The sequence below is a fragment of the Perca flavescens genome, chromosome 23 (assembly GCF_004354835.1).
Source record: "Perca flavescens isolate YP-PL-M2 chromosome 23, PFLA_1.0, whole genome shotgun sequence".
NCBI classification, from domain to species: domain Eukaryota; kingdom Metazoa; phylum Chordata; class Actinopteri; order Perciformes; family Percidae; genus Perca; species Perca flavescens.
Window position 1 is genome coordinate 4,944,397 of NC_041353.1, and position 12,684 is coordinate 4,957,080.

Below are 12,684 nucleotides of genomic sequence, written 5' to 3' on the forward strand. Positions count from 1 at the left end.
AGAAAAAATTTGTTGTAGGACCATTAGCTCTGCTATGGGACCATTAACTAAATCCTGTATGCCTTGAGACAGCAGAAAGGAAAACTTGGTTCATTTTTTGACACAAAATAGCGAATTCAACTATGATAATAGAACATAACAGAGTCCAAATGTGCTCTCATGATTGTGATAGACTCACAGGATCCTTTATTTTCTACAACTTAAGACAATTTAAAGTGTATTGTGACATTAATGTGGAAATATGTGTTAAAGTAGTCTTTTTGAAGTCTAAAAGAACCGGATTGGATCATCTGGCATTCATAATGAAGGGGTTTAATGAATGTTTAAACTTAGTGATGTGCATTGGGTTCAGACATGAATACATTTTTATTGGGGATCGTTTGACTTCCAATATCTACAGACATCTAACTGTCCACCAGAAAGAAATAGGCGTATTTCCCAAAATGTAGAACTATTCCTTTAACTACAGTGGTTGCACTCCAGATGTATCTAATGCAGATGGGTCGAATATACAACTGTTACTAACAATGACGACGATTAATGAAATGTATGACGTCGAAAAAAGTCATAGTATGTCTAAAAAAATAATAAAAAAAGTCAAAGTATAGTAGGTCGAAAAAGGTTTTTTAAAAAGTCATAGTATAGTATGTCGAAAAAAGTAATAAAAAAAAGTCAAAGTATAGTAAGTAAAAAACGTTTTAAAAAAAGTACTAATATAGCATGTCGAAAAAAGGAAAAAAAAAGGAAAAAAGTCATAGTATAGTAAGTAAAAAAAGGTTTTAAAAAAGTCATAGTATAGTATGTCGAAAAAAAGTTTAAAAAAGTCAAAGTATAGTAGGTCAAAAAAAGTTTAAAAAAGTCATAGTACAGTATGTCGAAAAAAGTAATAAAAAAGTCAAAGTATAGTAAGTAAAAAACATTTTTAAAAAGTTATAATATTGCATGTCGAAAAAAGTAATTAAAAAAAAGTCAAAGTATAGAAGGCTAAGTCGAAAAAAGTAAAAAAAAAGAAAAAAGAAAAAAAGTCATAGTATAGTAAGTAAAAAAAGTTTTAAAGAAGTCATAGTATAGTATGTCGAAAAAAGTAAAAAAAAAATAATAATAAAAAAGTCATGGTATAGTAAGTAAAAAAAGTTTTTAAAAAGTCATAGTATAGTCATATATACATTTATGACAAAGTATTTTCAGTACAGAAAACTAATGTATAAAGTAATGTCGTGTTTTCCGACGGTCCCTGAGCTGTCCATGAAGGCAGCAGCAGCAGCCGCAGCCTAGTCTGAGCGGGTCTGGACTCTAGAAGTTGGACTACGTCAACAGGAGAGAGGAGAGCGTCCCAGCCCTCAGAGGAGCTGAGCACACAAACGTCCTCTAAATGTCCACACAAGGAGACGAGCTGCTGCGTCTCGGAGCGGGCTGTTCCTGCAGGTGGACATGTTTGGTCCGCGCGTAAAGACGCACTGAAGACGGACTAAAAAACTTTGACGCTTCTTCTTTTTTCTTCTTCTTCTTCTTCTTCGATCACCAAAAGAGCATCAGCGGCAGAAAAAAAGATGTTGGCGAGGAAAAGCATCATCCCGGAGGAGTTCGGTGTGCCGGGGCTCGCCTCCCGGATGCCCCGCAAGCCGGTGTTCAGGGACCGCGTGAACAAGGCGCGCTTCATCGCCAAAAACGGCTCGTGCAACTTGGCGCACAAGAACATCCGCGAGCAGGGCCGGTTCCTGCAGGACGTCTTCACCACGCTGGTGGACCTGAAATGGCGCTTCACGCTGGTCATCTTCACCACGACGTTCGTCAGCAGCTGGCTGCTGTTCGCCATGAGCTGGTGGCTGGTGGCGTTCGCGCACGGGGACCTTGGCCAGGAACGGGACCGGGAGTTGGATCTGGACCCGGGGCGGCACAACAGGACCCAGTGCGTCACCGGAGTCAAGTAAGACAGACACGGAGCGGTGTCGATACCTGTTATAAGCGTACTAATTACATGATCGATTTTAGATTATTAAAGTGTGTTTGACGCGACTTGTTCTTGTTGTTGTTACTAAAACTCTCTCTCTCTCTGTCTCTTCCTCTCTCTGTCTCTCTCTGTCTCTTTATCTCTCTCTTTCTTCTTTCTCTCTGTCTCTCTCTCTCTGTCTCTTTCTCTCTCTCTTCCTCTCTCTCTCTCTCTCTCTCTCTCTCTCGCTGTCTCTGTTTCTTTCTCTCTCTCTTCCTCTCTCTCTCTGTCTCTTTCTCTCTCTCTTCCTCTCTCTCTCTGTCTCTCTCTCTCACTCTCTGTCTCTCTCTCTCTCCCTCCCTTGCGCTCTCTCTGTCTCTTTCTGTCTCACTCTCTGTCTCTTTGTCTCACTCTGTCTGTCTCTGTCTCTCCCTCCATCGCGCTCTCTCTCTGTCTCTTTCTCTCTCTCTCTCTCTCTCTCTCTCTCTCTCTCTCTTTCCATCCATCCATCCTTACTTCATCCAAACGTCCCACCCTCCTCTTCACTTTCCTTTCTTCTTCCATTATTATTTTTATTCGATAGAAGAGGAGGAGAAGGAGGGAGAGGGAGAAAAAGATATCAACTATGACAGGAAGTCAGGCAACTTTTGCTCTCATTTCAGTGGAAATAAAGTAATGATTGCGGGAGGGGAGAGAGGGTTTGGCACCTCCCTCTTACTGTAGTTCACCGAGTCCTTCCTTCCTTCCTTCCTTACTTCTTTCCTCCCTTCCTTCCTTCCTTCCTCTATCTCTCCTTTCCATTCTTGGTCAGTCACCTCTCTTTCCAGCTAACTCATTTCTTTGTCCTCTCCCCAGCACTGGTGGGAAAAGTACATTTACTTATTCAACACAAATGTTGAGGTACTTGTACTTCAGTAGTAGCTTGAGTTTTTCTTTCCTTTCTTTCCTTCCTTCTGTCTTACTTCTTTCTTTCTTTCTTCTTTTTTTCTCTTTCTTTCTTTCCTTTCTTCCTTTCCTTCCTTTCTGTCTTTCTTTCTTTCTTTCTTTCTTTCCTTTTTCCTTCCTTCTTTCCTTTTTCTTTCTTTCTGTCCTTCCTTCCTTTCTGTCTTTTTTTCTCTCCTTCCTTCCTTCCTTCCTTTCCTTCCTTCCTTCCTCCCCCTATCTCTCCTTAGTCACCTCTCCTTCCAGCTAACTCCCTTCTCTGTCCGCTCCCCAACGCTGGTGGGAAAAGTACATTTCCTTCCTTCCATTGTATTACTTCAGAGGGAAATATGAATCCTTTTGTATAAATAATTTTCAGATTAAGACTTTACATTAAAATGTGATGAACATATCAAATGAAAATGCAAGAATAAAACATAACCTCTTTTTATGTTTGTGACCCCCCCTCACAGAGAAGAAGAAGCAGCGTGTCATATTTTAAACTCCTGGGAGTTTTTAAGAGACATTTCCCGTCTAAACTTGTCACGTGTTGTCGTTTGAGTAACGGTTCGAGGCCCAAAGGCAAGGCCCGATCATTCTGACACAAGGCCATTCAAGTGGTCAGGGGCGTCGGACTGGGGGGTGGGGGGGAGGGTGACTGAGTACCCAGGGCCCTCATGTGAGATGCTACAATGAATAGCTGTGGATGCGGGGGGAGGGGCCCAGAGAAAATGCCTTTCTACAGGGCCCAGAATTTTGTGCTACGCCCCTGCAAGTGGTTTATAAATATATAAACATTAAACGCTAAGAAACTATTTTAAATGCTAAGAAAGGCATTTAAAAGAGAATAAAAACACCTTAAGATTATTTTGATTCTAATACTTTTAAGTAAAATTGTATTGCAGGACTGTTACTTGTAGAATATTTCTCCTTCTTGTGTTGCTACTACTTTTTCCCTACCTTAAGAGATCAAAGAGTACTTCTTCTTCAAAAAAAGACAATGACATGTATCTAATTTATTAGAAAGCCACAGTAAACAATAATGTTTTAAGCCCTAGTTCAAATGAGGTGACAGTTTTCGCAAAGCAATAAAAGTTTCCAATATTTCATAAAAAAATCAAGCCCCCAAGATCAGAGAAAAAGTCCAAAAACTGAAAACAGATTTGTGCATCAGAACTTGGTGTTTTTTCTTCCTCCCATTAATCATCTCAAGGCCCCTCAGATTTGGATCTGGTGACCCCAAGGAAGGGAACCGACCTCTAGGTTGGGAACCACTGGACTAAACTGTATATAAAGTTAAAAAGTAGCTCCGCTACACACACACACACCCACCCACACACACATATGTCTTTTTAAAGATTTTTGGGGGGAATTTTTTACCTTTTTTTGAAATGGGGGAGAGAGGGGTACGGCATGCAGCTAAAATGTCTATGGAGTAGTTTGTACATTGTTATATTGGTACTATCCCCCCCCTTTCTCTTTTCCATCGCTTCCATTGAAAACCATGAATATTGCACATAATCAGTGGAAATATGTTTCTTATTCTTTTAACCCAATACAAACAAAGTCCAATGGGAGTGATTGTCCTTAAAGGTCCCATGACATGCTGATCTTTGGATGCTTTTATATAGACCTTAGTGGTCCCCTAATACTGTATCTGAAGTCTCTTTTATATAGACCTTAGTGGTCCCCTAATACTGTATCTGAAGTCTCTTTTATATAGACCTTAGTGGTCCCCTAATACTGTATCTGAAGTCTCTTTTATATAGACCTTAGTGGTCCCCTAATACTGTATCTGAAGTCTCTTTTATATAGACCTTAGTGGTCCCCTAATACTGTATCTGAAGTCTCTTTTATATAGGCCTTAGTGGTCCCCTAATACTGTATCTGAAGTGTCTTTTATATAGACCTTAGTGGTCCCCTAATACTGTATCTGTCTAATACTGTAGCCAGTCCCACAATGAGCTTTCCTTATTATGTACCATTTCTGTGTCTGTAGCTATTGAGGAGGAGAGAGAGAGCAAGGTTTGACCAACTGCCACTTTGCTCGTTTGAAAGCCATGATGTCTCTCTCTCTCTCATGGGCGGGCCAAATTCTCTGGGCGGGCAAAGCAGAGAAAGGGGAGGTAACCTTGCTCCTTATGACCTCATAAGGAGAAGATTCCAGATCGGCCCATCTGAGCTTTCATTTTCTCAAAGGCAGAGCAGGATACCCAGGGCTCGGTTTACACTTATCACCATTTCTAGCCACTGGGGGGCCATAGGCAGGCTGGGGGAACGCACATTAATGTTAAAAAACCTCATAAAGTGAAATTTTCATGCCATGGGACCTTTAAGAAAAAGGATAAGACTGATTTAAAGCTATAGTGTGTAGTTTCGGTCTCCCCCACAAGGAATTCTACGTAATGACAACAACACTGTCGGCGCGTCCACGTGATACAAGCTTTCCGTGATCCCATATCTCCGATATCTCTCTCCTCAGGTCCTTCACGTCAGCCTTTCTGTTCTCCATCGAGGTTCAGGTGACCATCGGCTTCGGAGGACGTATGATAACAGAGCACTGTCCGACCGCCATCACCGTCCTCATCATGCAGAACATCATCGGGCTCATCATCAACGCTGTCATGCTGGGTAAGAGACTCACAAAGGGTTACCAGCGGTGGAAGAAGTACTCAGATCTTCCACTTACGTAAAAGTAGAAATACTACAGTGTAAACATTAGGGCTGGGGGACGATATGCTTTTCTCCTGATTCGACTCTTTCACGATACATTTGATTTGTATCACGATTTTCATTTATTCCAATTCTAGAAGTATTGCGATTCAATAGTATTAAGCAGGGCTTTAAATGAACTTTTTTAATCACCAGCCAACATTGCTAGTACCCTGGAAACCCAGAGTTCTCGCGAGAGCACAATTTAAATATGCTCAGCGAGTCACTCTGGCATTCAGTTATGATGCTCATTAACTATGCCCTTGTAGCCGAGCTGCACCAATCACATCGGTGTATCCGATATAGGTGGGCCAGAGGCGAGCTAAACAGATGACGACAGCGCTGCGACTTTAAGTCATTAGTTAACATTGGAAGATGGCTACGGATGAACACCAGTTGTTTGAAACGGCTTTGGCCGCTACGATGAACGAGTTAGACTTGGCTTTTTATCTAAAAGAGGAACAGAAGACGGCGCTCCAATCGTTCCTTTGCAAGAAGAACGTTTTTGCTGTTTAGCCAACCGGATACACCAAGAGTTTAATCTACCAGTTAGCTCCGCTGGTAGCTAAGAGTTTAATCTACCAGTTAGCTCCGCTGGTAGCTAAGAGTTTAATCTACCAGTTAGCTCCGCTGGTAGCTAAGAGTTTAATCTACCAGTTAGCTCCTCTGGTAGCTAAGAGTTTAATCTACCAGTTAGCTCCTCTGGTAGATAAGCGTATGGGGCTCTGGATACGTCACCCCGTGGATTGTTGTGATTGGTCGTGGTGTTATCCAATTGCGTGTAGTGAGATTTTCAAATGCATGCTTGGTGCTGGTCCTCGAGTTGGGCCATTTTCATTACTCAATGCCAGACCCTTAACCTTTCAGATTTGGGTCTGGATTTCCAGGTTACATTGCTAGTACATTTTTAAATTTACCAGCCAAATTTTTTACTAATTTCAACAAATTTTAATAACTGAATTACTTAATTTCATCGAACTGAATTACTTAATTTCATCGATACTGCACGCTAGACCCGTAGCCAACGTCACGACATGGTGTTCATGGGAAATGTAGGATTAGTACTACGAGCAGAGTTGCCAGATGAAGATTACATTTCAAAGCCAAACACACACAACAAAAGCGCCCTAATTTCTTGGCGGAAAACTGGCAATCTGGCAACATTTCTGCAGCCGGCCGATTCAAACAGATGCAGTGTTGTTTGGCTAATAACTTTACAATGCTACCCGCCAAAGTAAACTTTTACCTGCATTTGGCGCGTTGGTGGGTGTCAATTTAAAGTCCTGGTATTGAGTATTGCGATTTTCTTTTCCTTCTTTAATAAAAACAAAAGTTGAATAATGCACTTTTAGAGACAATATATCATGAGACATTTCTAAAAACTAATTGTTTTCTAAGAAGAAAGCACATCATATGTCTGTCAGTCAGTCTGTCATGTATTTCATCTGTAAAGAAGAACAGAACATGGATTTTCTGCATTGTCTGCTTTTGGTCTGTTTTGCTGGAAACGGATATGATGTAGTCACCATCGGGGGTACCGTATGAACAGAAAATATTTAGGTGAATCACTGTTTAATGATTAGTATTCATAAATTGTTTGTTTAAATTATGAATAACGAATGAAACATATTGATTCTGGGGAAAATAATCTATTTACACAAAAGAAACATGATGGACTCTTCAGAAGAGATAATTATCTTCACTCGAGTTTCTGTGCACGAACATTGCCGGACAATACCAGTTTCTGAACATAGCCATACTGAGAAATACATTAAAAGAGTTGTGTGGAGCTGATAGTCTTAATTGGCTTTATAGCAACTCCTTTGGCAATGGCTTGAAGGTAACAGACGTTCATTATTATGGAATGTGTTAATGTATAACATAAATCAAGTTATTCTTATTTTTGCACAAAAGGGCTTTGACTGTCTCATAGACAAATCGTGCTAGATTACTGACAATGCGTCTTTGTCTCGCCACAGGTTGCATCTTCATGAAGACGGCTCAGTCAAACCGCCGGGCAGAGACGCTGATCTTCAGCCGCCACGCCGTGATCGCCGTCCGAAACAACTGCCTGTGTTTTATGATTCGTATCGGGGATCTCAGGAAGAGCATGATCATAGGAGCCACCGTCAGGTTACAGGTGCTTGTCTACTTTATTATGAAGAGTGCTCTCTTTTTACCTCTGTGCTGGAGGGAAGGAGAATTACTTAAAGGAACACGCCGACTTATTGAGAATTTAGCTTATTCACCGTAACCCCCAGAGTTAGACAAGTCCATACATACCCTTCTCATCTCCGTGCATGCTGTAATGCTGTCTGACGGCATCAGGCCCGCACAGAACATGCAGGTGAATGGTTCCAGCAATCCTACTGCTCCCAATAAGTGACTAAGGCTACGTTCACACCGCAAGTCTTTATGCCTGATTCTGATTTTTTGCTCATATCCGATTTTTTGTTTGGGTGTTCAACTGAACACCCGCATGCGCAAAAGAACAATAACAATGACATCAGACGCAGCACGCTGTTGCGCTAAAGTTAGGGAGGTTATGGAGGAAGTCAGCATTTTTATTTATTATTCAGCTTTTATTTTTTTATTTTGTATTAAAATGTTTGTGTAATGGCAGCCATGCGCAGGTGCTGAGGAGGAGAAGACTGAAGAGAAAGAGAGAGAAATTTGGGGGGGCTATGGCTGCAGCTTCACTACAGAGGTCTGTGTGACACGTCAGGACAGCTACGGGCCTCCACCACTCCAGCTTCGCCCTCGCACATGCTCCACCTCCCCGGCGGTGCGGCGACTCGGGCCGGTGGTGCGCCCGACCCCGAGGGACCGGGATCCCACCTCAGCCGGCGCACGCCGGATTTCACTTTCATTGCACTACGGGGCGACCCCGACTTGCGAGCGTGTTAAACTCCTTGGTCCGTGTTTACAGGCGGGTTGGGGGGGGGTTGCCGACATCACCTTTTTACGTGAGCCGATCCCCGCCCTGGCGATGCGACACGTGGTTGGGTAACAATGAGGACAGTCCGCCCCGCACTGGAAGCAGGGGGCACCGCGGGGAGAGTGGGCGCAGCGAGGGTTTTTGAGGTAAAAGTCACATCAAATCCGCCTTGGCTGTTCACACTGCGGCCGCATTGAAAAAAATCTGATCTGGGTCGGATTTAGGACCACATGTGGAAGTGGCCTGAATCTGATCTGAAAAAATCTGATCTGGGCTAGATTTGAGTGTTCACACTACTTCTGAAGAAGCCTGACCTGGTCACTTGACCCCAAAAAATTTCAGATTTGGGCCACTTTGGCCTGCAGTCTGAACGTAGCCAAAATAAAACCAACATGTTCCTATTTACATGTTGTGATTTATAGAGTCACAGCGTGTACAAAAAACAACGTAACATGAGACACAGTCATCTTCTAACCCTAAACAAACCGGGAACTATATTCTCAGGCGGAAGAATATAGTACTTGGGCGGAGTGATATGCTCGCAGCAAGCCTGTCTGAGAATATAGTTCTATATAAAACCTTGTTTCTTTCTGCATAAAAGTTCCCCCAATCAAAGATTATACAAACATATTGTACATTATAACAAGTTAGATTACAGCTCAGCTTTTCTTTTGTACAAGTCCATACATACGTAAGATCCATGTATTTTGTAGATTATCGCTTAAATTAAAGGAACCTACCGTGGCGTATTAGGGCCATTGCAGGTTAAAAAAAATTACGTAGCTGGGGGGAGGATGGTATATTTTAAGAATAACGTGTCACATTTATGAGAAAAAAAAATCAAAAATAACGTATTTTTTTTTGTGAACCACATCACTTCACCCTGCAAGGTTGGCTCAACTTCTTCAAAATGAAATTATACTTATTTTGGATAATCGGATTTAGCAGTAAGGAAAAAAGGTGCACAAATAAGATTAAAATGAACTGATAATAATCCGGACTATGTGGCTGCAGGTGGTGAGGAAGACGACCACGCCGGAGGGGGAGGTGATCCCCATCCATCAGATCGACGTCCAGACGGAGACGGCGTTGGCAAGCAACAGCCTGTTCCTCCTCGCGCCGCTCATCATCTGCCACATCATCGACAAAAACAGGTACCAGATTAGATAAGGTGTGTGGAAGACATGGGAAAGGGATCTGAGTATTACACTGGATGATGAGGAGTGGGACAGAATCTGTAGGAATATTAAAGTGCTCATATCCTGCTCATTTTCAGGTTCATAATTGTATTTAGAGGTTATATCAGAATAGGTTTACATGGTTTAATTTTCAAAAAACACCATATTTCGTTGTACTGAACATTGCTGCAGCTCCTCTTTTCACCCTGTGTGTTGAGCTCTCTGTTTTAGCTACAGAGTGAGACATCTCACTTCTGTTGCATCTTTGTTGGAAGTCACACATGTGCAGTACCTAGGTAAGGACTACTAGCCAGTCAGAAGCAGAGTATGAGGGCGTGCCCTGACAGTACCTAGGTAAGGACTACTAGCCAGTCAGAAGCAGAGTATGAGGGCGTGCCCTGACAGTACCTAGGTAAGGACTACTAGCCAGTCAGAAGCAGAGTATGAGGGCGTGCCCTGACAGTACCTAGGTAAGGACTACTAGCCAGTCAGAAGCAGAGTATGAGGGCGTGCCATGCTAGCAGCTAGGCGAGCATTATAACGTGTGTTACAAAGTGACCACGTTGGTCTCTGAAGTAAAGGCTGGACTACAATAGAGCTGTTTGGAGCAGTTGGTGAACAGTGTTTTCTGTTGGAGATGGTAAGTCCCTTTGGGGTGGACTTTGGGCTTTTTCACTTTGTAAACCTAGAACGTGCACAAAAAAGATATATTACACAATAAAGGAAAGGGAAAAAAGCCAAAAAGCATAATATGAGCACTTTAAAACTATGTCAAGCGATGTGAGGGTGCACCTAATTCAGTTCAAGATTATATTATATATTGGACTCCCTCCAGATTGTTTAGAATCGCAGGGACCCAGGTTCCATTCAGCCTGAGATTATTTGTTCTGGGAGATGGGTCAGTTTTTTGATTTTGAACACTAACACACACACACACACACACACACACACACACACACACACACACACACACACACACACACACACACACATTACTTCATAGGCTGTGTATTTGTGTTACTACATTATCTGGGTCACATGACAATAATATAAAAACCAAACAAACAAAAGATGTATCCTGGAATTCATTCAAAACTTGAATTTGTTTAAAAAAGCAATATAATAATAATAATAATAATACAGTAATAAGTATATAAAAAATATTTTTAAATTTGACAGAAAGACAATTAAATTGCAATTATTTCTCAATTGTACAGCAAAATTTTGAATTGTTACAGTTCTACGCACACGCACGCACACACACAAATACACACGCGCACACACACACACACACACACACACACACACACACACACACACAGTGTAAAGGTGTGGTTGTGTGTTGTCAGCCCGCTGTACGACCTGTCGGCCATGGAGCTGCAGTGCAGCGACCTGGAGGTGATCGTCATCCTGGAGGGCGTCGTGGAGACGACGGGGATCACCACGCAGGCCCGGACCTCCTACGTCTCCGACGAGATCCAGTGGGGTCACCGCTTCGTTCCCATAGTGACGGAGGAGGAGGGCGTGTACTCTGTGGACTACTCCAAGTTTGGTAATACAGTCAAGGTGAGAGTTCTAACAAACTGATCTTCGCCGATTGGTACAGAAAATATTAGCATGAAGTCGTACTGTTAAATTCTTTTAATTTTTAATCTCAGAGAATAGCTGAGATTCTTTTTCCGTAAATTTACGACTTTAATCTTAGAAAGTGTTTTTTTTCTCAGAATATTTCCCCTCTCTCCCGTAACATTATATTTTTTTTACTACCATGGCCTTAGAACGCTGTCGTAGAAGAAGCAACTTGCTTATACCAACATCAAGCTGCTGGCATGTGGTTAAGATTTGCAAGTGAACAGAAAAAATACATATTTATTGCACTTTAAAATAATGTTGTTCTTTCAGGTAACGACCCCACGCTGCAGCGCCAGAGAACTGGACGAGAAGCCGTCTATCCTAATCCAGACTCTGCAGAAGAGCGAGATGTCGCACCAGAACTCGCTGAGGAAGCGTAACTCCATGCGGCGCAACAACTCCATGCGTAAAAACGCAGGAGGCAGCGGGGGCCTGCGCAGGAACAACTCGGGGCTCCTGTCACCGAAAGTCCAGTTCTTCACCCCGACCGAGGGAGGCCAGAACCTCAACGCCGTTACCTGACATGAGGCCTGCCTCCCACTGGCTGCCCTGCTCCTCCTGGTGGCCAGGAGGATTATGGGCGTTGGTGTTTCTCCTCGTCTAACGGGACTCCTTCTCTTTCTGTTCCCTGCCTTATCTAGACTCCCGACACTTTTAATGTTACCTCATGTTTACACGCATGGAGTAATCTAATTCTTATTTTTTAGAATGAACTGTTGCAGTTTATTTCTCCACACTCATAGCGCTGCCACAAACCAATCCATTTTTTCTTTCTCTTCATTATCAACAAATCAATAATAAACTTTGGGCCTTTATGCCTGTTTTACCATTTCTAGGGAGATGTATTTTCTTATTGAATAAAGTCACAGTCCAACTACTTGTAGCGGTAGCTAGTGGCAATCAATCACTGTACTGACCGTGTGTGTTTTTCACTTTATTTTGTCTTTTGTGTTGAGAATAAATGCACTCACTTCATTTGAATATGGTTTTAATATCTGAACTGCTCAAATGACCCCAGCGAGAAAATGTTTTTAGAAAATCAGCACTCAAGCAACGAAATCAAATTATGTTGAGAAACATCATATGTCATATCCTATATCTTTTTTTGTGTTTTTGTCTTTGTAACTCAATGTCATTGTAAATGAGGGCTGCTCCTCAATGATCTCTCAAGTATAAATAAAGGTTGAATGAATGAATGAATCAATCAAGAAAATATGATAGTACAAACAATATAGAGTAATTCTGTTTAAATCAACAGATATAGAAGGGCATGCACATTAAAATAAACAGGCATCTAAACACACTCTAAATTAAAAAACAAATCCAGTTATATTGGGGGAACCTTTAGTTATTTTGCATTATTAATGAAAATG

The 12,684-nt window shown here is 42.0% G+C and overlaps 1 protein-coding gene across 1 annotated transcript; it reads left to right on the plus strand.

Moving 5' to 3' along the window:
* The first annotated feature begins 1,314 nt into the window (after positions 1–1,314).
* Positions 1,315–12,504, plus strand: kcnj8 (potassium inwardly rectifying channel subfamily J member 8). Its single transcript, XM_028570560.1, has 6 exons — positions 1,315–1,927; positions 5,334–5,482; positions 7,543–7,703; positions 9,516–9,655; positions 11,029–11,245; positions 11,582–12,504. Exons 1-6 carry the CDS (start codon positions 1,551–1,553, stop codon positions 11,831–11,833), a joined length of 1,296 nt encoding a protein of 431 aa, XP_028426361.1. The 5' UTR covers positions 1,315–1,550; the 3' UTR covers positions 11,834–12,504.
* The last annotated feature ends 180 nt before the right edge of the window (positions 12,505–12,684 follow it).

What these genes read in the sequence shown, in the direction of transcription:
- kcnj8 (XM_028570560.1), top strand. Translation starts at nt 1,551, where the DNA reads ATGTTGGCGAGGAAAAGCATCATCCCGGAGGAGTTCGGTGTGCCGGGG. An exon ending in CAGTGCGTCACCGGAGTCAA is followed by an intron (nt 1,928 to 5,333) that starts GTAAGACAGACA and finishes CTCTCTCCTCAG; the next exon opens with GTCCTTCACGTCAGCCTTTC. An exon ending in AGTTTGGTAATACAGTCAAG is followed by an intron (nt 11,246 to 11,581) that starts GTGAGAGTTCTA and finishes TTGTTCTTTCAG; the next exon opens with GTAACGACCCCACGCTGCAG.